Raw genomic sequence first — 27,922 nt, 5'->3', positions numbered from 1 at the left:
CATTTTTCTAGGCAATTTTTTAAAGAGGAGAGAAATAGAGAGAAAGGAAAGAGGGGATCTATGTGATAGGAATGAGATAGAGAAAAATTATTGCCTAAAAAAAAAGTGTAACATCTACTTAAAAGTTTAGTGAAGTCTGAAAATTCTTTTTTTCTAAAGTTTTTTGGTAGTATACTATCACAATAATTTGCTATAGGCAAGCCTCATTTATATAAAGTTCATATGGTTTATAGGAAATAATTCAGTTCATATTATTTTAAGCCAAGCGATTTGTTTTTCTTGGGGAATAAGCTAAGCGAAATCTTAAGCAAGTGAAGCAGGGGTATGAGCCTATCACCAACAGGCAACAGCACAAACAAAAAGATCTCCCAAACTTGTGGAAGTCACCGTCTGGTGACAAGAAAATAATGATACATCTACAAAAAGAATAATTGACAAAATTTTGAAGCTACAAAGAATTAAGAAACAGAAGAAATTATCTTGTTCCAAGTTGTTTCTAGTCCTTAAGTACAACAATTTAACTTATGTGAACAAGGTGACCACATCTTTCCTGTATCCTCTTACAATTAAAAGCCTTGGAATGTTTTCCACTAAAAGATCCAAGTATTCCATATAAAAGTAGGATGGGTGGTTCACAGGAGGTGGCGGTAGACTAACAAGCACTACAGCCGCCATTCTGGAGTATCTTAGCATTGTCGAATTCAACTTCAAAGTGGTGTAAAGAAACTTTTCTATCTGCTGCTCGTTCACAACTACATTTTTACCATCATCCCTCATAGGAGTGCCTTCTCTCTCGGCGGTTTCTTTCATATTTGACAAGTAATCAGCAACTCGGCGCTGAGCAGCTGTATATGCTTCAATTGACTCATCCTGCGGGGACCCACCTTCTACTTGTGCATCCCAAGTTTTTATTGTAATAACAATTACTTCTGCCTGCATACGGAGATCGTAAAGGAACTTCTTCACATCAGCTTTGAGGCCTTCAGCATCAGTTTCCTCCTCTGCTATGCAGAAGACTTGAATTTTGCAATTCTCAAAGCTCTCCTTAGTCAAGAGAAGCTGGGAGAGGAGTAGCATGAGACCTCCATCTCGAACAATCCAATAAAGATCGATTGTGCCAAACTGCCGTTGAAATACATTGGGCCATTCCTCAAGACCCTTGACAATGACGACTGCCTTGTTTGCTACAATACAGTCATTGATTATTCCAACAAAGGTGGAGGGAATTTCAGTAAGGTTTTCACGACGCCAGATTTCTGGGTATCGCATTACCACAATGTTAGGTTTGAGATTTCCAAGGCCCATCGTTTGGACAATTCCACGGAAACCAGCAGACATGTCGGGGGCCACCACTACTTCTGCAACACCTTCACACTGCTTGTATTCAATGTATGTACTCAACTGTTGGCAGGCAATCTTGGCATCTTCGGCACATTCAAGATAGTCCCCATCAAGAATAGAGACAAAGATTGACATTCCGCGCCCTTTCTTTTTCACACAATTTGCAAAATCTGCAAGTTTGGGGTGACATGGTACATTCTCTGGTAGCTTGCCCCAAGGCCTGCAGAAGATCAACGGAATAGGATACCAGTTTTTTGCATGCACCTGATTTGCTGGAAGTGCAATGAAGTTAGCGATAAAAATTGTAGCAAACAGCTTGATTTGCGTACACAAATACATATTTATACAACATGCTATGAAGGCTCGGTATTGTATCTGAAAAACGCAATAATATGGTTATCTCAGTCTCCAAGTAATTGAGCCAGTTGTAGAAATAGGTCTAAGCTTTTAGTTTGTATACAAATGGTCACTTCTAAATAACATTCTCCATTAGCTGGTGAGCGATATATTCCTATAATATCATAATTCATATAGTATTCTCCTAATTGATTCTCTGCAACTCTGATGCAGACCTGTCTCATACGGATCATTTTACGAAACTGCTTATCCCTGATCAGAATCACTTTGCAAATTGCATACATAATAATATATGATGCCTTTCCTTTCTTTTGACTTTCTTAATCAGAATATGATACAAACACAATAATATTAGTTTTCGGTCAGCCTTATCATTCATCTCATTCTCTTGTTTCCTATGTCAACCCTATATCTACAACCCTATTATCAAATAGGAGCACCACTGCCCATAGTCTGCTGAAAACATAAGGAAAATGAGGTACTGTAACTTGCTGCTTTCATGAAATCAATAGATATATAAGACGTCTAGTTATGTGTTAAATCACATCAGTCTAGTTAGAAAAATTGAGAAATTGACAAACACTCATGTCAAGACCAAGATCCACAACTGAAACTATCGCCACTAAGCATCACAGCTAGTGGGCTAGTCTCATCAATAATGCCTATGCCCTAAAACAAGGTGTCTTGTGATCACAGAATATGTTTCAAGCAGCTAATTGTAGGCAATCAGGGGGTGTTTGGTTGGGGGTAATCGAGGAAGGGAAAGAGGACTCTTTTTTCCGTTTCTTAATGTTTGGTTGACCAGTATAGTAATTCCCCTTCACTTGTTTCCAGTTTCAAGACACCTCAAGTCAAGTTTCATGATTCCCTACCTCCCCCTTGGAATTTGAATCTCCCCATATATTACTATTCAACCTCTCTAGCTGACCACACCCATCCAGGGAAAAAAAACGCGGTCGCTAATGCGTTCGCGGGAACGGTCGCGTTTTCGCGGGAACGGACTGTAACGGGGGAATAGAACGTTTCGCGGCCGTCGCGGCGTGAATTTTTTAAAAAAATTCACACAAGCTTTGTTTTAACTTTGTTTTTCTTATATTTTATTTTTATACTATATCATGTCCAAAACAGTTATAAATACACTCTTTGGGGGTACTTTTGATGATATTTGAGCATACAATCCTTTACAAGAGCTCGTGTATAAGTAAAATGGAAGACAACCACTACCAAAAAGAATAGTGCAATTAAAAAATAGTAAATATGTGACTGAGAGTGGGAATAAAAAGAAAAAGAGAATAAAAAGAAAAGAGAATAAAAAATAAAAAAGGGAAGAAAAGAAGACAGAGAAAGAGATATTTTATCTCAATTCTCACGTGAGTCTGCAGTCACAAGAATAAAAAGAAAAAGAGAAGAAATAAGAAGAGAGAGAAAATAAGAGGAAGAATCAGATCGACAAAGAGCGAAATAGATCACTAACCTGCTTCAACTACTACCGCCGTCCACCGGCAGCCGCAGGTATGTCAAAGACATTGCTTGGTGTGACCGGCAAGGTAGGGGGTGTCATTTACCTCCCACAGGCAATTAGGGTTTTCTATAAAATTAGGGTTTTCTATAAAATTAGGGTTTTCATTTTAGACTGCAATCTGAAGTAATTCAATGCAATTACTTGAGGGGTTTGTGTCGAATTCGAGTTTAAAGAAGCCAGGTAAGATTTAATTTGAGAAATTTAAGTCAGATTTATGCTTTTGTTCTCATATTTCCTTCTCTCCCTCGCGTTTTTACACAAAGCGGCCAAGAAAACGTTCTAGAACGCCGCGAATCCGTTACGTAACGGCAGAACGGCCGAGTTTGGTGTGAATTTCCTTGCACCGTTCTAGAACGGGTTTTCTCGGAACGGCAACTCTCAAACCCGTTACAGAGCGCCCGTTCTAGAACGGAACGGGCGAGTTTTTCTTCCCTGCACCCATCTATGACCTATGTCAACTGAACCACCACCTAGCCACACCTATATGGGCTGGCAGTGACAGCCAGGAGGTATCATGTTTGGCATATGCCTGCTCTAACCGAGATCTTTGGGTATGATTCTGTACTACAGTTTGGTGGAGGAACTTTAGGACACCCTTGGGGAAATGTACCAGGTGCTGTAGCGAATCGAGTAGCTTTAGAAGCATGTGTACAAGCACCACCTTCACCGCCTATGTCCCAACAAACGGCATCAATCTCCACCTATCGGCCACTCCCACATCCCGCAACCACCACTATTACCACCCACAAGCTCCACCGTGCGTGAAATCCGATGATTAATAATGTAAAATCCAACCTTTTGATGGTTGCGTTTGGCCATCAAGGTTCTAGATCTGGAACCTTGGTGAGCTAATTCAACCACCTAATAGTTGGATATAACTATCAACCATGCATGAGCACTGGACTGAAAGTGATGATGATTGGCCTTGGTTTGAGAGATCTGAGCAAGGGAAAGGTTGTTGGCAAAAGCAACTTTCAAGGAGGAAGATGGAGAATGTAGCATAGTTTTTGTTCTCTTCCTTTTTTTGAGTTTCATTCCTCAGTCAAACCAAACAATTTTTTATGTGAAACGGTCCCAAAAGACTATCAATATCACTACACTATTTTAACTTGCGCACTTGTCTTTCTGTCCAAATTCTATACATCTTTTACTAATCCACAAATACATAATTGATGAGGACATAATAGTGATTAATAGTAAAATCAGTAAATCAATACCTCCAAGAGAACGAAGACTTCGGAGGGCGAGTTGAAAATAAGCACTCTTGAAACCATCACCCCAATCTCCGGCTTTCCCTTTGATACACACATATTTGTAAATAAGGCATGCAAGGGCAAGAGAGACAATCGTGAATGACCAAGAGATCAAGAACATGATCACTGCATCACAAAACCTTAAGTAAATCACATTTGTCCATAACGCATTCATGCAGATAAGCATACAAGAGAGTAGAGATGTATAGATAGCAAATTGAGGGTCAATGAGCAAGAGCTTAAAACAAAAGGGCAACTTTTATAAAATGAATGTGCAACTTTGAAGAGGATTTCTCTTGAAGAAAAGTGCTTTCAGTTCCACTAAATTAATCAAAAATGGAACATTTAGTCCAATATAGTTGCCTCCTCACTTTCTTGCTTTAAGTGCTTCAGCTGGTCCCTCCCCTATAAAACGTATACGAATTTATTGATTTTTTCTAGAGGCAGCATCTGTCTCTCCAGTAGTTTTTTACTAATTCATGGTATGAAGAATGATAAGTCCTGCCAGGATCATTTAACTGAAAAGACTGAGATGTGAGGTGGAAAGATGGTGGTGCTGTATGCACCCACCTTAGTATCTGAGATCATGGGATCAAGTACACAGAGGCCAGGGAAAATAAAAGGTTCTTCGAGGAGGCTTGGGGGGGGGGGGGGGGGAACGTAGTTGGACTGAGGCAGCCAATCTTATTATGTGAAACAAAAAAAAAAGACAGACTATAGTCTATTCTGTTCTCAAGAAAACAAAACAAAAAACAAAGATCCACTAGGTAGAAAACAACTTATGGCTTTCATAGACAAGAAGTTATTCACCGTCTCTTGATTTCTTTTCCTGTAAAAATAAATCATGCTAATGGAAGGGATAGCCCTGTCCAATAAAGCATCTTCTAATCAATTCTGCAAGGTTTCATTTTCTACTCCTAAAGCAAGACATTTCTTGCCAAGTAGCACAGGTGCTGACACAACTTCCTGACTTCTCAGCATCAAATATTCAGAGCAAAACATTTCCCTACCCGCTTCCTCCATTTCACTTCTTGTGAGGGGGAAGTCGACTCCTTGTTCACATTAATTTTTTGTCTCTCTTGCTCTACCAATTACATATTTCTCTCACAAATCCATAATATGATCGTTTTTATGGTTAATGAAAAAAACAACCAACTGTTTCTACTGTGATTTTGTAATACTTGGTCAATGTTACTAACCTTATTAAATTACAGATATTTCAAAAAAGGTCGGTTAAGTGTCCAAGTGATGTTGAATAATACTAATATTTGTAAAGTATCTTAGATAAGTTTCAAATTCTTCTAAGGCAACTATCTACATCTTCCCATACCACCCTTTCGAGCAGCGTAGGGGCCTATTCCAAAAAAAAAAAAAAAAAGTTCAGCATCAACCTTGTCACTTGTCAGACAGTCAGAAGATCAATTACCAAAATATGCCAGATCATGATTATAGCAAGATAATAACATCATCGTACCTATGCAAATAGTTGCACCAAAAAGTGAGAGGCTCCAATGGTGAAATTTCCACCTTGGACGCCAGCTAGGAGCATCAAGAAGGTCCAAAAGGAAGCAGGATAAGTTCACACCCGCATAACACAGCAAGTAAAACATGGTAATTGTCGGAGAGATAAGATCCAGGTTCCCAATCACAACACATGCAATACAAATGAAGGCAGTAAAGAGGGTGGCAATATGCGGCTCACTCCCATCAGCTACCTTGAAATAATTAAGAACAGGTAAAATATCGTCATTTGCAATAGCTGCTAACAAGCGCGGTGCTCCGGTTAAGCTCTGGAGAGCAGCACCCAAGGTCGACAAGATAATACCCACATAGATTATTACTGGAAAAGGCCAAGCAACTGTTGCTGTAAGTAATCTGCACAATAGAACAGATATGAAACAAAGCAATGAAAATTAATTAATGTCACCAACTTATTTACAGAGTAAGGTTTAAATGTATTTTGTAACACCGGTATTGAAGTACCAATGCGTACAAAACGTCACACATAAAAGGAATTCTTGAACAAACGATTCAGCCTATCTGAAAAGGCAGCTATAAGACTAAAATGTAGGCTTTCCCATCGTATCATAGTCTTCAAATCAAATCCGAGGTTCCTTCCTATCCCTTTTCCATTTAAGAAATGAATGAATGGTGCACTGCACAGTAATTTTACCCATGCACCAACCTATTAATAGCATCAGCTCATATAATTTCTGCACATCGCCGTACTGTGATCTTTTCCATAAAAAGCTGCATGGTAAACGAGGCAAAGGAGGTCCCAATAAATCATATCACAGCTACATAAATAAGTTGAATAAACTTGAGTTAAACTGGGATCTTTCCATAAGAAACTGTATGGGGAATCAGGCAAGAAGGTTCCTATAAGACATGCCACCTCTTGTAATTAAATAACCTGGAAATTTACACAACTCACGACCCGAAAGGAAATTTCAAATACTTCAAGCATATAAAGACTATCATGAAGTGTAGGCAATAGCTCACACGCCATCAGGTTCTTTATTTCCATCTTTGATTTGTGGCCAATTGAATCTCACATTCATGTATCAGGTTCTTATTTCCATCTTTGATTTGTGGCGAACTGAATCATGCTTTCATGTATCAAAACTCAGTATCTTGACTTTTACCTTGATCAAGAGCTAGTTCAACTATTGTCTAATGACCTTTAGAGCATTTCTCAACTCATCTAATCTAGATTGATATACACCCCCCCAAGGGAAGCCAGCCTGAACCTCCTCACTCTATCTAAACTAGGATTGTCTTTTAAAGACATTCCCTTCTTCAAAGACATTCCCTTGTTTCATTTTCTTTCATAGACATTCCCTTCTTTCAAAGACACAATAATAATAATTTCCTACCAATACTTCAAAATTTCAAGGACATTTTGTGCTACACTCCACTACACTGTAATTATACAACAAACCCCGGTATGACTCCTTATATCTTAAGAACTTTGCAAGACTGCAGCCAATCAACCTAGCATATATCGGGCTCAGTGTAAACTATGGATGCAAATACTATGCGTCAGACAACTCGATATGACATAAAGAAAGTAGGTTGATTGTACAGTGCCTGCTCACAGCAGGAAGCAAAGTTGTACAATCGTACTTAATACTTAAGGTCCTCCAATTGGCTAAAGGAAACCCCTCACCTAGACATGAGGCTGCACTTGATTGTATTCTTGAGTTCAACTAACATAGAAAAAGAGTAAAAGCCTAATGAAGTTTGGAATCACACACCTGTCAGTCAGAAGCTTTTCCCTGGTCGCAAAAGCACCAAACAATAAAACTGAGATCAGATATAGACCAGTTGTTGTGAGTTGTGAAGCCAATGTTCCAACAGGGATTGAATGCTGAGTATCTTTTAGTGAGGCAGAGCGATTTGAACCAGCCATGATACCCGTAACAGCAGGAAAAAAAAGGCCAACCAATGCACTGTAAAAAGTCACGGTGTAATTTAAATAGCATATTCTAATAGATAAGATTTTCTCAACTTACTATGAGAGAAGAGAAGCAGTTGATGATGCCATGACATGCAGAGAAACTGAAGAGCCAATAGAACAATCGTAAAATCAATTATAGATTTGTTGAAATCATAACTTCTAGGAAACAATAATACCTTCCTTCTACCCTCCCTCAACTTCGAAAAAAAAAGGCCAAAAAGCTGTGCTCAACTTTACGGAAGCTTACATTGGTAGCTACAACCATAACTATTCCTCAATCAATATCCACTTCACAATGTCTTTTTGCAAGTTAGGTGAGGAGAACTAGATACACAATAGTACCTTCCTGCATTGAATTTTCAAGTTTTAACTTGGCCAGAAAAAAATCATGTATTCTCGAATGTTTTTCTTTCTTAATTTAGTTAATCTACAATCTTAATTTATTTTCAGTGTTATTCATAAAAAAAAAAAACATAAAATATATTCTCTCCCGAACCTCATGTGTTTTTCCCTCTAGTATAGTGCTAATACCTGATTTCACACTTTCCCCCATTGTTTATTCTCAGCCTAATCTCATGTGATTTTCCCTCTATTGAAGCACCTGGTTTCACACTTTTCCCCTCATTGAAGATTAAGTTTATTTTTCTTTCTACAAGTTAATCAATGATCTGTTTCTTGGAGGTTTTTTCTGTTTACCTATCTAGTCACATCTGTCAAGACGTTAATTTTAAAACAGGTAAATGATATATGTAGTCCTTAGGGCTGCATATAAGCATTAATTACTTTTATATTTTCAACAAAAAATAGAATCTATGGGGAGAAGTGAATATCCATAATTAAAACCAATATCACTCATAAGTCATAACAATGAAAACTATTGAACTTCACTTTACAACTTCACACGACAATTTTGCTTCTCCCCAAATGACAAAATAGTCATCTTCTCCACAATCATGTTCTCCACAATATATTTTCATTCCCCTCCCAGAAAAGTTCTCAGCATCAGATGAAGCAAGTAAGAGGCAAATTTATCACAATATATTTTCATTCCCCTCCCAGAAAAGTTCTCAGCATCAGATGAAGCAAGTAAGAGGCAAATTTATTTTTTTCAATTTTTTTTTCATCCATTCTTGGCTCTTGCACACTAAGTGTTTGTAAAAAGGACAAAGAAATAAAATACAGTATCTGATTTATTTACTCCACTTCATCTTCCATGTTTAGGTTCCATAAAATTCTTGGATTAAATCCTGTGTATCAATGGTGTGTAGTTGCATGTCTAAGATTTTACTAGTGTCTGACTTTTGATTGAATTTGCTGCATAATGGATTTTCTTCTCTACAGTACGTGAGCTATTAGCCTATGAACAAGAGGAAGCCATAAAAAAAAAATTACTATTAGGAAATATTGTGAGTTATCAACAATTAATAATCCTAGTAGCTTTGAGGAGCATTTAAAAGGTCAACATTTGATAATTCTTAGTAGTTATGAGGAGCATTTAAGTCAACAATTAGTAATTCTTAATTATATCAATAGGTTCCTTTGGAAGTATAAATAAGTATTAAATTGTGTTTTTGCTAGTTTTTATGAACAGCCCTAAGGGCTGCATATATCGGAACCGTTTAAAAGATTGTTGTGGTTATATAAAATATGATTCTGTCGGCAATTTGAAGGTGCACTTGCGAGATAGAAACCAATAGTTTTTCAATACCTTATTTGTTGTACAAAAACACACAGTTAACATAACAGCCACAACAAAATTACTATAGATTCTGCCAAAGCAAGGAGGTCCGTATACAGATAGCCTTGATGCTTATACTACTCCATATGAGTTAAGGCTGTTCCGTACACACATACTCAACCATTAAAAAGACAATCTAGAGTTCCAATTCAGGCTTTTCAACACACACATACTCAACCATGAATCAGAACCACAAAAGTTGCAATAGTGACCTATGCACAAAACATGATAACTACATACAGTGGTGGAGCCAGGATTTCGAATTCGGGGGTGCACAACGAAGATAAAAGATATCCACCAATAAAAATTTTAAAATGCACAAAGCATTGTTTAATATCCATTGTCATACATCCCAAACTAAGGAAAATATTACATAACTAATATATAAAATCACAAGTGCATTCAACGAGTCAACCAATAAATTATTATCTAGGTCTATCACTTATCATTTCCTATATTCATTATTTATACCTAATTTCGATTTTAGAGCTTTACAACAAAGTAAATCAATCACAAAAATTCACACATTCGCTCAAATGTCACAATTAATATCAACCAAACAATATTTTAAATATAAAATATAGGAAGATTTTAATGTTAAAAAAAAAAAAAAATTTAGTACGACTAGTACTCGTCGCCGTGCCGGCGGACGGCGTGGGCAGTGGGCGGTGCCTTGCTGGTGGCTCGTGTGCCAGTATGCGTGAAGTGGTTTATTGAGAGTTGAGCACTTGAGTGAGGAGGGAGAAAATGTATGTAGGTTTTAATAATAACACTAACCACTTAAAAGTATTTTTTAGATTAGAAATAGAAAGTAGGTTGGAGCATCTTTCAGCTTTTTAGTTGAATTTAATTTATACTTGTGGGCCCCAATGGTAAATAAAGCATTGGAAATGCCGAACAAGTCAGAAATGACTTTTTAACTTTCTCTTCCCTACACTATCTTTTTCTCGAATTCCCACCTGACACTGCAATTTCCTGACTTCGGTTTTAAATTCTTTTTCTTTTTAACGAAAAACCTTCAAAAAAAAATTTAAAATTCGGGGGGTCGCGTTGGTATTGGCTCCACCAGTGACTACATAGAAAGTTCCATGTGAGGGATTAGTGAGCTTGAATGATCACAAGTACGCCGAACACTATCAGAAGGTTCCCTCCATAAACTCACACGCAAACTATGGGCTACCAAAATCCAAAAACATATCTAAATGAGTAAATAAAAGCAAAAACTAAGCTGCAATGTTGCATTGAAGCCTATACCTGCCAATACGAACCAAAAGGCAAAAAAACAAGGAAAAAGTGTCTGGAGACTTACTTGAAATTCCAGTAAACCGAACCATTGGGATCAGGTATGCCAGCTTGATTAGTCATTTGGTAAGCGGAACTCCAATTGTCTTTGAACGTTGTTAAACTCAAGCCGGTAATTCCCTCTGTGTAAAACAAACGAGGGTCCCATTCCCCCAAGCAAAGGAAAAATATATAAAAGAAGTCCAAAAAGATAAAGAACCTTCTGAGCTAAGTAATTCTTTGTTGTTGTAAAGACATCTATAGACAAATATGCATACATATACATGTTATTTCGACACAAATTTTATCAATCACTGAATCAACTCTTTTCTGTTATATATTCTCTCTGTCCCCTTTTGTTTGCCCCACTGAAGTCAAGTTACTTATTTAAATTTTGTCGGGTGGAGTTAGATCTTATATGAGACAAAATTGGTGGGTCCTCAAGATCATTGTTAGTATGGGGCAATCTTTTAGAGATGTCCCAAGGAGGAAATAAGAGCAACCAAAAGAGGGAGGAGGGAGTAATGTACAGTATAGTTTGCAAATCTACAAATCAATTAAGCAATTTCGTGAAAATGCTCAGAACCATCAAGTGGAAATGCATATCATGGAGGTTCAGTACGAAAAATTAGTCATTATTTTACTCAAGATAAGGTGTAACACTATTATTTTCAGTTTAGCGCCCCTGGTGCCCCCTAACAGTACACCACAGTTCTTTAGGCCACAGAGCAATAATTCTTCAATTGCCAAATTGAGAAGTAAAAAGAAGCAGAGTAGCAGACTCACCGACAGGCTTGTCCGTTCCAGATGCAAATACTCCAATAAATATGCAGAGCATCGAGAACAAAACTGGTATAAGGAAAGCGGGAGCTACTCGGTTGATCATCTTGACACCACCAAAAACAATAAAACAGAGGATGATGGTCACAACAATCCCATAAATTTGTAGATCATGTAAACTTGGTTGGTGTATGGGGCTGACTGTTGTGCCATTCACCCTTGTAATGGTCTCTGCACATAAGAAATATCTAATTCAGAAAACTATATGAATTCCAAACAATAAATCTATATTAGCTATCTGCAAGGAAAGAAAGATTCATGTCATGTGTTCTTTTCTAACAGAATCAGTCATTATCATGCTAATACAAGTAGATACAGTGAAAGTAACTATTATATGCTCTATGGAATCTTAAGTTTGTGTCACTAGTTGCAAAAAAACCAATGTTTGTGTAATTTGAGGCAATTTCCCAAATCAAGAATATAATAGAAAGGCTAGTTAGTATTTATGGATGTGAATTACAAGAAGCCTCAGAGGTCTTGGTTATCAAAGGCCCCATAAACTCTCACATCTCTCCCACCAACCCCTCCAATGCACACAAACTTCACAATACCTCGTCTGAAAATCTGCCCCTCCATCATTCCAACACCAGAATTTTTAGAAAGTAAAACTAATGCTACCCTTATAATTCAAAAGATTCAAGGATAAGCATGCATCATCCCATAATCATTACCTGTAAAAATCCCAGCACCTGGCACAGCACTAAGAAATGTTTCAACAGCTCCTAACACATAGCTGGCGATCAAACAGAGAAATGAATATAGTTACACCATAAACTACTGAAAAACGACTCAAACCGTGTAGAAGTCATTACTTGAATGATTGTCACGAAGACAATTAAACAACAAAAAGAGCAAAAACACAACAGCATAGAATCCTCAGGTGAACACTCACAGAGCTGCAGCTACTGCGGTTCCTAGGAAGAAACAAAGCCCTATACTGACGCCAACTTCTGGACCAAGAGCACGACCAATGAGATAATATGGTCCCCCACCCTGTAACATACGAATGTGTACTCATTTAAACTCATGTTGGATATAAACAGGGTTACTGAATTTAGACCCTTAAAAAGCGTACACTCATGCAACTATCTCATATACAGCATGCCTGAATAATTGCATGCAAGGAATTCAACAAGCATTACAATACAAGTAACCAAGTCACAAAAGATATCCATATAGCATGTTAGCATTCAGTTATGAAATGATATATAATTTTCTCCTTTGGGGGGGGGCGAGGGAATTGAGATCAGGTTAGGTAATATTCCCAGGGTCTAACTGGTTTATGCTATGTTCGAGACCAGGCTCACCCTTTCCAATCTACCCATTCAGGGCTAATATGAGCTGGTCCGCAATCTTTCAAATCAGGTTAAACATAGAACTAGTCAACACAGACATAGCACTTGGGTCAAAGTTCAGCTCATATATTGGTCAGTCTTGCTCTTATCAGTTCTTAACAAGTAAACAATATATCCAGATAGTCTTGGATTCAATATGTAGTCAGGTGAGTATTAATCAGCTTAATGTTAGCTCAAGCCCTCAAACCAACAATTAAATGGCCTAGTGTTCACAAGAGCCATACCATTCAGTGAAATAAAAACATAGGCCTAGTCAGGGTTGCAGATTTGAATTGTGGAATAAATGAATATTAGGATGAATTCAATCAAGTATCAATCCCCCTTGAAGTTCTAATTAAATGGTAAGCTCTGGTCATTCAAAGTCTTTAGGCTGGTCCAGTTGCATGGGTTTGGGTACAGGTATTTTCAAGTTCAAGCTTTTCACAGGTTGGAATGAGAATTGAGAGGATGGTGCTAAACATCATTATTTCAGGGAATATTTAGATTTGCCACTCTGAGAGTCTAGGGAAAAATACTTGAACATGGAGTTGGAAATGTTGAAGTCTGATAGCCTAAAGAAGGATTTCACAATTCTAGTATGCTCTTTAGGAAGTTTCAGCCAGTACAGCATGGTCCTAGTATTTTGCCTCTCAAGTTTCAATGGCTTTCTAGACATAAATTGGACCGATTAAACCGCAAAAGCAAGCATGAAAAAATTCATACTCTTGCCATCCTGTCCATAGTAGTGACATAGAAGAGCCTCAAGTGCATATGTCCGACTAGCTGTAACTCTGTGGCTACTTGATGCCCTCATCTTTAGTGATACCCAAATATGAAATCAACTCTACTCATCAAGAGTTTAATACATTTATCACCCACTTATGATCCATTCTATTGATTCCAAATTCCAAAAATTATCTAGCTCATCTGTTACTTGTAATGGCAGGACAAAAAACAAAAAGGTGGTACATAACCTTCATGGCCTGTTTCGTAAAAGGTTATAAATAGTAGTAACGGTAATGAAGTTTGTGTTTAAATTTGTAATAAAAATCTCATGTCAATAACTTTGGTGATGAAACTTCACCCTTAAACATGTGTTTGTTTCATAAATGATTTGTAACCAATCAACCACCTTTCCAAGTGACAATGGATGGTAATAGATTTCTACGAAGAAAAGAGATGTTTTGGGATGAAGTAGCTTTACCATGAAAATTGACATGGGAAGTACCCTACAAATGTAAACTCAATTGCATCACCAACACCATTTATACTGACTAAACAGGCCGTGAACGAACGAAGTACCATAATTCTCTAATCCAAAATCATTATGGATTAATAGTTGTGAACCACGGTTACCGCTAAACAGCCCAAACTAGAAAAGGGAATTGAGTTCGGACCACAAAGTAGATTGCAAAAACTGAGACATAGTCAAAAGTTTAGTTCAATTTAACCAGATCTGATTTCTACAATTCCACAACCCTCATAAAAAACAATCATTAACTGGAGAGACCATATGACTAATGCAATCATTAAACACCTGGAACTTCAGATCAACTAAAGATAGTCATTGTCCCTTTAATTCAATAAAAAAAAAGTCACTTTGAACAACTCTTAAGCTCATCTAAGCATAGTGGATATGAGCACAAAAATGCTTAGCTTTGTGGTCAAGATTAGTTCCTCAATTGGCTAAGGTAGAATGTGTATTGTTAATTTGTTTTGAAAGATATTTCAAAGCTCACTTGAAGGCAACTTAAGCTTCTTTGAAATCCTAATTCAAAGATCAGAAACTTTTCACTCATAGTACAACTTATCATTGTTTGTTAGATGATTTCAAATGCAAACAAGCTTTAACCAAGCTCATCTCATCAAATAGCCATAGCCCTCAAGTGAGCCAAAGCTCACTAAAGCTATAAAACATTCTTGAACAAGGCAATCTAAAATGACTTAGATTCAACAGCTGATTGAGCACAATAAAAGCTAGATACAAAACTCATCCAAGTTATGCAATTGACAGGAAGATTGGGCTCAGCTCGGTGTGACTCTGCTGACTGCTGCTTCATGATTAGCCCATTGGCTTTACCAATCATGATACATCATATGTCCAGCTAAATCAAATGGCAAGGCATCATCCTCATAAAAGACATAGGCAATCAAGATGCCTCAACATTGCAGCAATCCTTTTCATAGATCTTCTCCTTGGTTTAAAATCAACATTTTCCCTCATCTTTACGGAGATGCATTTGAAGGTCATACGATAGATTCTCCGACCCACCTTAGACGTTACTTCCCGCATGTGCTGATCCATGCTGACTTAATTTCTAATTCCATCTCTATTTGTGTGACTGCGTCTTAACATCATTTCATTTGTACATCGCCCATCAAGTGGGACATTAATGCCTCATTGACCAATACTCCAACGTCCAACCACAAAGCAAGACTATATTAAAACTACAGTTAATTTCTAATCATCTTTTGTCTATGAAAGCAAGATTTTCTGATCATCCTTTGTCTGCAAAAACATTGCCGAAGATATACATTACAAAGTTTCCACACACACAGATTTGCCTATCCAAACAGAGACCTTTGCATATTATTCTTCTTTGGCCTTTGCAATCAAACAAGTACACACTTTTTAGAGTAGAAAGTGCTGAATTTACCTTCATTGCACCATTTGTCGCAATTGCACTTAATGACACCGCTGTCAAGAACGTGCACATGCAGCAGAATGACACGAGAAATAAGGACTCACCTATGCCTGCCATACCAACAATCCTGTAATTTGCAAAACATTAAGCAAAAAGAAAATTGGCTAATATTATTAAAAGCAACCGAACTGGAGAAGGATACAGCATAACTATTTTTAGTAACTTGGAAAAAATAGCAATCGAATCATTCAATTAAATTAGATTTTTTAAAGAAAAGACTGAACACCCAAGAAACTACTCATGTAACTTTTGAGATTTTATCAACCATGAACTAAAAAGATGCAATATTTAAACGGGTTGTCAACATAAGTATTATGAGATCCCCCTACAAAAGATACAGATAGGCAACAAGTCAACAAGCATCCTGTAGAGTTAATCAGCACTGCAACAAAAGAAGACTATAAGATTGTGAAGACATTTTCTCCACTGTGGAGTTGCTTGTGCAAAAAGAAAAAAAGTTCATGTTGAGGATTTGAGGTCACAATCGTGGTGATGGGGTCGTGGAAACGGTAGTCACAAACCAGGTTGTGGTTTACAGTATCTATACTCCCTTTGTCATCATATAAACTATTCAACAAGGGCACGGATTTTGATAAATCTTTGAAGGGATATAGGCTCTTTGATAAATAGCATAATAGTAAGGAGTTAGAGTGGGGTCCCATCCCACATCACATGGGATATAGAAAGAGAGTGGGAAAAAGAGGAGTTATTGGGGGGCCTACATCACAAGGGTCTGGTGGGAATAAAGTTCCATTTAAGGTAATAAGAATTTCACTTGTGGACTGACCACAAAGGAATGAAGAAAATTTATAGGATAGGGGGAGTATATGTTTCTATACTTGTTTGGTTGCACCAACAAAATAAGACGTGAGTCCTAAAACTATATTTATGCCACGTAAATTTTACACTTGATAAAACTTACATGACCTTAGCATCATAGCTTCATATTTACACGCATAAGATTTTCTTATAGGAACATAAGCGGAAAGTAACACTTCCAATTTCCATCATAAGCTAGGGTGTGAAGCTGGGTGAAACTTGGAAGAAACTTAATTAAAAAAAGTAGGGGAAATAAATCCGCCTAACACCATTAGCACAACATACTATAATTTCAAAAAACAACACCCCACCATCTAAAGCCTAAATTAAAAGTTGGAATGCTTTCTCCACACTCTCTCACTATATTCAATTCTCTCTCCTCTCCCCTCTCTCTCTCTCTCATCCCCAAAAATTATTTTGAAAAAAACAACAGCTATCAGGCTATCAGCTGTTATAAATTCTCTCGCTCACCACATTTTTTTTGCCATTATTTAGGCATCTAACAGGAGAGCAGGTAGGCGATAAAACTCACAAACCAATATGAGATAGCAGACGAAATAGTTCAGAGAGAAGGATCAAGGATACAATCCAGTAAACATGTGATTGTTGAAGTTATATAGCATATACATTGAGCGCAACCTAATACGTATTGGGAAATACGCCCAAGAAGCTGAGGAATTGAAACACCCGGCACATTGATTGATATTACGTCACCGTCACCAATTTGAAATCCCGACACAACTGAGTAGCTCGGGTGCAATTCAGCCACAAATTCATACCTTGATCTGCTGGTGGGTCTGCACTCTGCAGATACAAATGCAATACTATTTGGATCTCATTTTTCTTATTTGATCCTCGGATTTGGGTCAGATTTAATATTCAAATCAAGTTGGATTCGAATTGAATTGCCATCTCTATTCTTTAGTCGCAATCACCAAAATGACTCCCTAGTGTAGGTTACTCAAACTCTAAATAGCAGCAAGGAATTCCAAATCCTTGTCGCTTGTTCATCTGCTACAGCTACTGTTTCTGCTGCTCCTCCTGCTACTAATACTACTACAACCCCTGTTATCTACCTTTCTTAATACTTGCAACATATGAAAATAGCACAAGAACCAAGGAAAAGGAGAGAGAGTGAAACATCTCCAATGTGGTAATAATATAGTACGACTTTTCTTTTTGTACATAACCCCCACAAACTATTCTATAAAATCGAGCCATACCCGACAAAGTTCCATTCTTTGAGATGTCACACAAGCAATCCCCACAACTTTAAAAACACAAAACTATTTGATATAATCTTTCCATAAACTTTCCTTTAACTTTCTATTTGTGGTTCGGAAACCAACATCTTTATCTTTGGGGAAACATCCTCCCTTACCAACCAAACTTTCTATTAATGGAGGAACATCCTCCTTTTCAAACCACTTTCAACCAAAATGAGATACATACCTCTTCAAAACTCTTCTCTAACTACAAAAGTTTTAGTAAGAAATTTTACCTTTTGAAATACAGCATATCAACTATCTCAAGCAGTCAATACGACTCCTCAATGAAACCGGAATCTACAATATAAACATATATGTACTCATCAAGTAATAATAGACTTGGCTTAACTAATCAATGAGCTTTGCTTAACTCTAGTTTTATAAATTATGAGACCCACTTCAAATGACATAACTAACTAATACTAACAATACTAAAATCTCTCTTAGTTTATATAAAACCAACACATAAGCTTCATAATATATATTTAGATACTTAAAAATCCATTTAGGAAAAACATTCAAACTTAAAACACTCGAAACCAGATTTATTAATTTCAGCAGAAAATTAAAATGGGCATAACTCCTCATTCGAACTCCGAATCAAGCGTTTCTTGAGCCTAACTTGAGTAGAATTTCGATATGAACAACTTTTGTGAAATAGCATTTTTGCGAAAAATGCCCGAAAACTGTTGAAAAACATGAATTACGAAACTGACATGTGATTTCTACGAATTTCAAGTCTTGTTCATAAACTCATTATTATCATGAAACAATCTCACTCAATCAAACTACACCTAACATTCACAATCAAAAACCCTCAATTCAATTTCAATTATAAAAACTCTAACTTCATAAACTTTGAGAAAACTAAAATTAAATTAAGAACTTAACTTACCCACTACTATGGAAGATTAATGGTGAAGAAAGCTTGTGAAATCGACCCTTAAAACGCACCCCAAACCTCAAACGCACCGAAATCCGACTTTTTTGTTAAACCTATTCATCACGGTGCCACTTGCTGCTAGTTCGAGATTGTTGTGTTGTAGTTGAGGCGCCGGAAAGATAGAGAGGTTGAAGGTGGTAGTGTTCTTTGTGTTAAACCTATTCTTCACGGTGCCACTTGCCGCTAGTTCGAGATTGTTGTGTTGTAGTTGAGGCGCCGGAAAGATAGAGAGGTTGAAGGTGGTAGTGTTCTTTGTGTGATGAAGATTGTGAGAGCTTGATGGAGAGGATGAAGATGGAAGGAAACGTTATGAACGCAAGTTTGTTTCCTTTCTTTTCTTTTCTTATTCTTTTATTTTCCCCCTCTCCTTTTTAACATGAATACTATTCCTTTCCTTTTTCCAAATAACTATATAGATATATAACCTTTCTTTATTAATACTTAAACTCTTCACTAAACTTAACCCACTACATTCATAAACATTTAGGACGTGTTTGACTTGTATCGAGAGTTGGATTCGACTTGAAAGTTAATGGCATGTTGATAGTATGTGTTTGATTCTACTTGAAAGTTAGTATGATAGTTTATGTGGAAGTTTGATAATATATAGGTATTATCCTTTGTACTTTGATAATAGATAGTTGGCTTAATATACAAAGTTAATGAGCTAAGGTTTTGAAAAATGATAGGATTTTCTCCACGAGCTTAAGAATAGTTTGAAGTTTCGAGGACGAAACTTATTTTAAGGGGGGTAGATTGTAACACCCCAGTTTTTGGGAATATAATTAATATTTATTCTACTGAAAATAAATTATTTCTTTTAATTATTTCATATTTAATATTTTTATGTAGGACTTATTTTTAAAAAATATATATATAAAAATATAAATGTTTATGAATTTAGTGGGTTAAGTTTAGTGAGGAGTTTAAGTATTAATAAAGAAAGGTTATATATCTATATAGTTATTTGGAAAAAGGAAAGGAATAGTATTCATGTTAAAAAGGAAAGGGGGAAAATAAAAGAATAAGAAAAGAAAAGAAAAGAAAGGAAACAAACTTGCGTTCATAACGTTTCCTTCCATCTTCATCCTCTCCATCAAGCTCTCACAATCTTCATCACACAAAGAACACTACCACCTTCAACCTCTCTATCTTTCCGGCGCCTCAACTACAACACAACAATCTCAAGTGGCACCGTGAGGAATAGGTTTAACAAAAAAGTCGGAATTCGGTGCTTTTGAGGTTTGGGATGCGTTTTAAGGGTCGATTTCACAAGCTTTTTTCACCATTAATCTTCCATAGTAGTGGGTAAGTTAAGTTCTTAATTTAATTTTAGTTTTCTGAAAGTATATGAGTTCGGGTTTTTATAATTGAAATTGAATTGAGGGTTTTTGATTGTGAATGTTGGGTGTAGTTTGATTGAGTGAGATTGTTTCATGATAATAATGAGTTTATGAACAAGACTTGAAATTCGTAGAAATCACTGGTCAGTTTCGTAATTCATGTTTTTCAACAGTTTCCGGGCATTTTTTGCAAAAATACAAAAGTTAGGCTCAAGAAATGCTTGATTCGAAGTTCGAATGAGAAAGTTATGCCCATTTTAATTTTCTGCTGAAATTAATAAATCTGTTTTCGAGTATTTTAAGTTTGAATGTTTTTCCTAATGGATTTTTAAGTATCTAAATATATATTATGAAGCTTATGTGTTGGTTTTATATAAACTAAGAGAGATTTTAGTATTGTTAGTATTAGTTAGTTATGTCATTTGAAGTGAGGCTCATAATTTATAAAACTAGAGTTAAGCAAAGCTCATTAACTAGTTAAGTCAAGTCTATTATTACTTAATGAGTACATATATGTTTATATTGTAGATTCCGGTTTCATTGAGGAGCCGTATTCACTGCTTGACATAAATGATTTGCTGTATTTCAAAAGGTAAGATTTCTTACTAAAACTTTTGTAGTTAGAGAAGAGTTTTGAAGAGGTATGTATCTCATTTTGGTTGAAAGTGGTTTGAAAAGGAGGATATTCCTCTATTAATAGAAAGTTTGGTTGGTAAGGGAGGATGTTCCCCCAAAGATAAAGATGTTGGTTTCCGAACTACAAATAGAAAGTTAATGAAAGTTTATGGAAAGATTATATCAAATAGTTTTGTGTTTTTAAAGTTGTGGTGATTGCCTGTGTGGCATCTCAAAGAATGGAACTTTGTCGGGTTTGGCTCGATTTTATAGAATAGTTTGTGGGGGTACGTTGATCAGTACCTCGGACTCTGATCTTCTGCTATGGTTTGGGCGTTTGTAGGGTGTGCACACTAGGAATCTTTGTCTTAGTTTTATCCTGAGGGTCTAGCTAGCCCAATGGAAATAAAAGTTGTTCCATTCTCTAGATTTATAACTTTGAGACTATTAATATATTTTGTGAAAGAAAAAGGAAAGAAAGAATTTGGTTTCAAAAGGAAAAGGAAAGAAAAGATTTGGTTTCAAAAAGAAAAAGAAAGAATGTATACGTTTTTGAGAGAAATACAAAGAAAGAAAAACGGGTTTTATAAAGTTGTATTTAGTATTATGTTTTGAAAGTAAATGATATGTAGAATATGTTTGTTATATCCTACCTGCATATATGTTTGGCTTCTTAGTATGAAATCTTGCTCAGCCAGTTTGGCTGATACTACATGCCTGATATATGGAGGTACATGAAGATTTGCAAGTGGGGTGTGGGCTGAGAGCAAAGTTCCACTAGCTTAGTTGAAATATAGTAGTTCTATTTTCGCTGCACCACATATATATATATATATATATATATATATATCATCATTTTGGAACTTAAGGTTGTAAATATTAATTTACTTAAACCTTTACACGTTTGGATTGTAATAGTTTAATTTAGTTGTTGCTTTAACATTAATTTAGTTAGGTAGTTACCCTTAACAGTTATTCCTGCAATAACCGTGGAATAACACTTTTGGATTTCGGGTACATATGCATGGATGTATTGACTTTTGAGCTGGATAAGGATTTTGGAGAACTTGGTTTGCTGGATTATTCATACAGGTTCATAATTTGGACGCGAGTCCTAAATTGAATTTTAGGCCGTCCATATTTCAGACGGAGCTCTGCCGAATTTTCTGTAGAATTTTGATATTATTTAATTTAATTAGCAACTCGAAATTCAGGGGTGTTATAGTTGAGAAATGTCGCAAGTATCTGAAAAATACCAAAAAAGAATATATTGCAAGTATTAAGAAACGGAGGTAGTATTACAGAATTTATGCTTTCCTAGTTTGAACATGAGCAATGTCATAAAACTATAAAAGTCTGCAATTGCAGTCTGTAGGCTCATAAGAATCGTCAGATTACCGCAAAAAATATAAGTGTTATGCTTTAAGTTCTCTCTCAAAGGACATATGCTATGCAGAAAAATTTATTTATTTAAATGAAGCTGATGATCTGTTGGCTCCTAAACTTAGAAGTTCAGTGGCTTTGCCTTAAATAATTTCAGGGATAATGTCTTTTAAAATTCTATCCCTCATCCATTTGTCCAACTCAATTGAAAGACCTTTGTAACCCATCTTACCGTCAACTTGCTTGCATAAGCATCATCCGCGTTTTCCTAATAAATTAAATTTGATCTGCATCCAACATGATGCAGTATGACAATCTCATGATCCAATTTAAACCAAACGCTTTCTAATCAACATTCCCCCACCCCACAACATCAAATTCTAACAAGTAAAGTAACCAAAAAAAACAGAATGATATTACTACACAAAGGTATCCGAAAAGAAGAAAAATCAAGATGAAAGTAAGGAATAAGCATATTACCAAGTGAACCGAATGTAGTATATGATCCCCAGTATATTTTGCAAGCATGGCAAAAATACACCCATCAAGGTTCCCAATTTGACATCAGTAGCCTGCAACATTCTTACATATAAACGTATTACAAACTATAATCATGTTTTCCTCTATAAGCAATAACTCACATAGATAATTGTAATCAAAATAATTTTTGGCCCAAAATTCAACAAACACAAAAAACAATAGATACTTCTATTTAGTGACTACACTAGAGAAAGGTGTCCATAATCAAAAGTTTAGCTACCTAATTATGACGACCAAACCAAGTCAATGCCTGTGACGATACATTACCTCCCATATTTTTAAGTAGTATAACATATAAGGAACCCGACAATAATGAGGAAGCACATCTATGAGCTCAGAAGTCCCTAAACCAAAAAAAAAAAAAAAAAAAAAAAAAAAGCTTGATGCATCATCATCAGTGATGAGGAATCTATGAGCTCAGAAGTCCGTACGGTGCTGGACTCCACCATGCCCACCACATGGAAAGGGTGAAATTTCAAGTATCCTAGAAGAGGAGATTAATGAAATTTTATCATTACAAACCACATGATTTCACTTAAATTATAGCTACCCAATACAAAGGTTTAATCCTAGATATTCACATAAAGTCAAACCTTGTCAAGTACAGGGCAAACAAACTTGATCAATGTGCATGATGTAAGAGTTAAGGTATACCAGAGGGGAAATTTAATCAAAGCAACTATTGCTTTTCAAAAAAAGTCTTGACAAAGATACAATCAAAGGAACAGTAGGTGAAGTGCAGGGTAAGCAAAGTTCATCAATGTGTTAATTGGTAAAATCCCTACCAAATTTCTGAATAATTTCAGTAAAAGCATCACATTATAGATTACATCAAGTTCGGGATTCATCTGTGCAATGACATCTACCAACAGTTCACTGGCAGTGCAATGAACAGGCATCTTTTAAAGCCTAAAAAAACACTTCATAACAGGAATTCTAAGGTTTATTCCAATCTGTAACTCATCAATCATCATATACTGATAACTTCCCGGTGTGAGGCTCTTAGAAAACAGCAGTCCTACTGAGGATAAAAGTACAGCACTTTCCTTTGCCTGCATATAGAACAAATTATAATGACAGGCTGCAGACACAGGCCAAAAGGACCAGATAGTTGCACTGATGAGCCTATAATATGTGAGAGCGGGAAACTGAGACTTGTTCATTGTTTTCCGCGTACAGTTAAAGTTGGTCTCTCGAGTTTGTTGCAATCTGATAATGGTGCAAATAGAGATATGGCTATGTGCAGCAAAATCTTTGAGCACATAACACCTGACTTATCTTATTCTCGGATGAGGATCGCAATACCTCTAAAGAGTACCTTCATGGCAATTGAGAGAGTTTTGTAGCTAGAAAAAGAATGATAGAATCATACAAAGTTGAAATACTGAGTCGTTTTGGTTAAATGGACACAATTGGTTCATCGTCTTCACTTTAGCCTCATGCAGCTGGACCTTCTGAGGAAGTTTTGATGCCAAGTTTAAGCTAATTAGCGTGATAGAGATTCACTTCTCCTCTTAGTTGACCACTGTTTCTTGGTTCTATTTACATAACTCTTTTAATATAAACAAGAAAAGCATGCTTTTTATTACAATAGGTGTAGAGGCTCCATGTTCATAAAGCATTAGAAAGGACTGAAGGAAAACAAATATAATCTAGGCTGCCAATATCTCCTCCTATCTTTCCTTTTGGTTCATGTAGTTGTTTGAGCTTGTTTATCCCTTTCCCTCTGTAACTAACAACTACAAATTGTAAGGAATGCAAAAGCATAAGAGTGAAGATGAGCTAAAAGTGACATTACAAATACTAAAAGAAGTTCCAATATACCTTTGGGCGCTCAAGCATTATGGAAACATCCTCCCCATCTCTAGGACTAGAAGGGGCATGAGCCTGCTCTCCAGTCATACTGAAAACCAAATAGGGCATAAATCAAGGTTTCATAAGATCAAGAAATTATCAAAGAAAATAAATCTAGTAATGCAAATGCATCCTTCGCACTTCACTGGCGCTAAAAAAAAAAAAAAGAACGAGCCGCACAAAACGGCCAGTACATAGAAAATGGATGATGACAGCTGCGAAAGGCTGAAATATTGATCATTTTGCCTCCTTATGTCCTTTTCCATCGGGAGGGGAGGAGGGGCCGTTTAATTTTCTACTCAATACAAAAACTCAAGTATGTCCAGATAAACCGGGTTGCATGTCTTTGCCATCAAATTTATTGATTGCTAATGAGTGCATAAAACTCCAAGATTGTATAATTATTGAGTCCTGAAATGTTCGTAACTCAGTCAAGGGCCAATAAGTTTCTCTCTGTTATTATTGCTTGTTCTGGGAAAACAAGCTCATCACGCTAACATTTAGGTGATTATGATCCCTATTCCTGCCTCCCAGAGTCCCAATACAGGCAAATTACTAATTCTCCTCCAAAGAAAAAAAGGAGATAGAGAGTGCATGTACTGAACTCTCAAAACGCATATTTGTGCCCTGGAAAACCTACATAACTCATAACCTCATCTAATTTCATTCATCACAATTCACCTCAGTAACACTCAAAACCAAAAACCCACATGATATTCTACAATACGACAGTTTTTAGCAGAATATCTTCATCTAACCCTCCTCTTATATTTCATGATCGCATATTTGTGCCCTGGAAAACCTACATAACTCGCAACCTCATCTAATTTCATTCATCACAACAGACCTCAGTAACACTCAAAACCAAAAACCCACATGATATTCTACAATACTACAGTTTTTAGCAGAACATCTTCATCTAACCCTCTTATATTTCATGATTGAAGTTCATAACGGAACATTTTGTGGCCAGGCTAAATCTAACATAGTTCAAAATTCCCAGCCCTCAATAATCTACATATTACTGACTACTGGAAATAATCCAAATTTCAGCTATTCTACTAACCCAGTCGCTCTAGCTTAGCAACACTATAACAGGTCCATGATAACATAAAACTTAGTAACACAATAACGTCTGAAAGGAAATTATTCCCCATTTTATTATCTTGAGGTTCTCAAAAGCTACAGAAAGCCAACAAATGTTACCACACAGGCATCTTAAACACCCAGCATGCCTATATTCACAAATCTAGAGTCACATAACATCGTCTGTCCACTGAAGACCACGAAATTGCATCCCAGATCCATCAACCCCTTAGATGAAGAGGCAGAAATAATATCTTCTCAGGATCATGGAAGAAAGAAAGGGATTGTACAGCATATCAGAAGATCAGGCTGTCCCAAAAGAAACGTTTTGCAAATGACTACACAAAAGATCGGGTGATCCCTACTCCGTAGAACCCAAAGTACTCCATTGTCATCAATTAGCTAGACGTAAATGCACGTGACACAAAATCCTTTATAATCCAGTAGCAACAGTAACTTGAATATCCATTGAAGAAAATAAATTGAAATTCCTCCAAATAAGAGTGTTTGCAGTGTCACAAATCAAACAATACGAGAAGGCACTAGAAACTACAGTGCATAAAACAGTTAAATTAGTAATAACCATCTTTTCTGTTTGACAAACAAGGAATATAGTACATATACTTCAAATACAAATCAGTCCAGAGGCCATACTAACTTTTCTGACACTATAGTACCTCAAACAAACAACATTAGACGGCCACCGACAAAAATCTCAAATGCGAACTACAAAACCCAAATTAGAGCTACGAGATAATTCATGGGTTCTCAGCAGGATCAAGGTATAATAGAAATATGTTGAACACTGCAACCTTAAACCCAAAGCCAGGGAACTGCTTAATGTACTCTACAGTTCAGTAAGAAGAGAGGATAGAATCACTCTTAAAGGACGATGGCATGCAAACTTATGAGCCATAATAATCACTGCTTGAAAATTGTCATCAAGAAATAACCAGGACGCTAGTAAGGACACATACAAAACAAGATCTATTTCTTGTTAACGGAAAATCTATGGATATATGTAAACATTTAAGAAATTATACTGATTCTTAAAAATCAGTTAGCCAATTGTAGTTTGGTTGGTTGTATATATTTCGGAAACCAAACTGGAACAACTTTAGTTCATTAAAAATAATCTAAACCACATTTTTCATATGGTAAGCAAAACCAAACTGAATACAATACAGTTTAAAGATCAAACCATACCATGGCGACCCCCCTACTTCCAATTTTTATGTCAACCTAGGGTAAAGAACTCTGTTTAATAGTCGGACAAATGGGCTGTTCAACTTCAACCACAAACTCAAAAAGCGGATCGCACTCTGATAAGTATAATGCAATAGCCTCATTTTCTTATCTCCTTCCACATAGTGTCAAAAAAGGCAAATTATTTTACAGGTATAATGCAAATAGAGAGACAGGAAGATTTCATTCCAGAAAATAAACTTAAAAAGATAACAAAGGAAGACACATTGATTGTACCTTCGGAGACCTAAAATGTTCACAAGAGAATCAAAACCAAATAATTCCAATTTTGATTCCCTATGGATGCCATTTACATCAGCGTGTGAAGCTGATGAGCTTTCACTCCCATCTGCTTTCATGTCTTCCTCAGTGCTCACATGCATTTTGCTGCAAAAACACCAAAAAATGAACTAGAATTACGAATTATTGAAATGTCAATCATATAAATAGTGCAAAATCAAAAGAAATTGAATCATACAATTGAAACAAAAACAGATAGAAGAGATGAAATTACCTCAAATCAAGGAATTGAAGAACCCTTTTTCAGATTAGCTGAGTAATTCGTGTTCCTTCAAGATCGATCGTAGATCTAGGGCAAAAACAATCAGTATGAAATATTGCTCAAATTGAAATATGAAATCATCAAAATTAAAAGAAGAAATGTGATTAAATCATGTATATAGATGAAGAAAATTCTTACCTTTGAGCAATTTTGACCCTATCAAAATCAAAACTTGAAATCGAAGAAAAGATCCTTCCGTAAAAGAGACCAAAATGAAGATCGAGAAGAAATATCGCTGAATTAGAAAAATTCAATTCAACGGTCAAAAAATGCAAGTCATGTATGTTTATGTTTGTATATTGATTAATTTCTCATGTTATGGTCTGCAAAGTGCAAATAATGGATGAAAATTCAGCAATGCTGTATCCTTCAAACCGTGGCAACAACTTTTGGGAGTTGCTAAATGCAGTAGTGCCATGCCAAATACCAAATT

General features: G+C 36.3%; 1 protein-coding gene across 3 annotated transcripts; it reads right to left on the bottom strand.

Moving 5' to 3' along the window:
* Positions 1 to 374: 374 nt before the first annotated feature.
* Positions 375 to 27,922, bottom strand: LOC104900820 (cation-chloride cotransporter 1). Of its 3 annotated transcripts, XM_010688345.4 has the most exons (14): positions 27,628 to 27,922; positions 27,442 to 27,516; positions 27,165 to 27,314; positions 24,567 to 24,645; positions 22,683 to 22,774; positions 15,784 to 15,898; positions 12,685 to 12,785; positions 12,464 to 12,525; positions 11,739 to 11,963; positions 10,981 to 11,095; positions 7,731 to 7,925; positions 5,948 to 6,348; positions 4,438 to 4,599; positions 375 to 1,613 (listed from the first exon to the last, which is right to left on the bottom strand). In XM_010688345.4, the coding sequence occupies exons 3-14, from the start codon at positions 27,308 to 27,310 to the stop codon at positions 523 to 525; spliced, it is 2,784 nt and encodes a 927-aa protein (XP_010686647.1). In that variant the 5' UTR covers positions 27,311 to 27,314; positions 27,442 to 27,516; positions 27,628 to 27,922; the 3' UTR covers positions 375 to 522. The 3 variants fall into 3 exon arrangements, with proteins under 3 accessions (XP_010686647.1, XP_048490562.1, XP_048490561.1); XM_048634605.2 differs by lacking the exons at positions 27,165 to 27,314; positions 27,442 to 27,516; positions 27,628 to 27,922 and adding an exon at positions 18,814 to 22,064 and having other exon boundaries at positions 24,567 to 24,584; XM_048634604.2 differs by lacking the exons at positions 22,683 to 22,774; positions 24,567 to 24,645; positions 27,165 to 27,314; positions 27,442 to 27,516; positions 27,628 to 27,922 and adding an exon at positions 18,152 to 18,183.

Source organism: Beta vulgaris, chromosome 8 (genome assembly GCF_026745355.1).
Source record: "Beta vulgaris subsp. vulgaris cultivar EL10 chromosome 8, EL10.2, whole genome shotgun sequence".
Taxonomy (NCBI): Eukaryota; Viridiplantae; Streptophyta; class Magnoliopsida; order Caryophyllales; family Amaranthaceae; genus Beta; species Beta vulgaris.
This window is presented reverse-complemented; position numbering and strand designations above follow the sequence as displayed.

Excerpts from the sequence above, each read along its gene's own strand:
- LOC104900820 (XM_010688345.4), bottom strand. The coding sequence starts at position 27,310 with ATGCATGTGAGCACTGAGGAAGACATGAAAGCAGATGGGAGTGAAAGC. Across the intron at positions 22,775-24,566 it reads TAATGCTTGAGCGCCCAAAG|GCTACTGATGTCAAATTGGG; the intron begins GTATATTGGAAC and ends AGAATGTTGCAG. Across the intron at positions 15,899-22,682 it reads TACTACATTCGGTTCACTTG|GATTGTTGGTATGGCAGGCA; the intron begins GTAATATGCTTA and ends TGCAAATTACAG.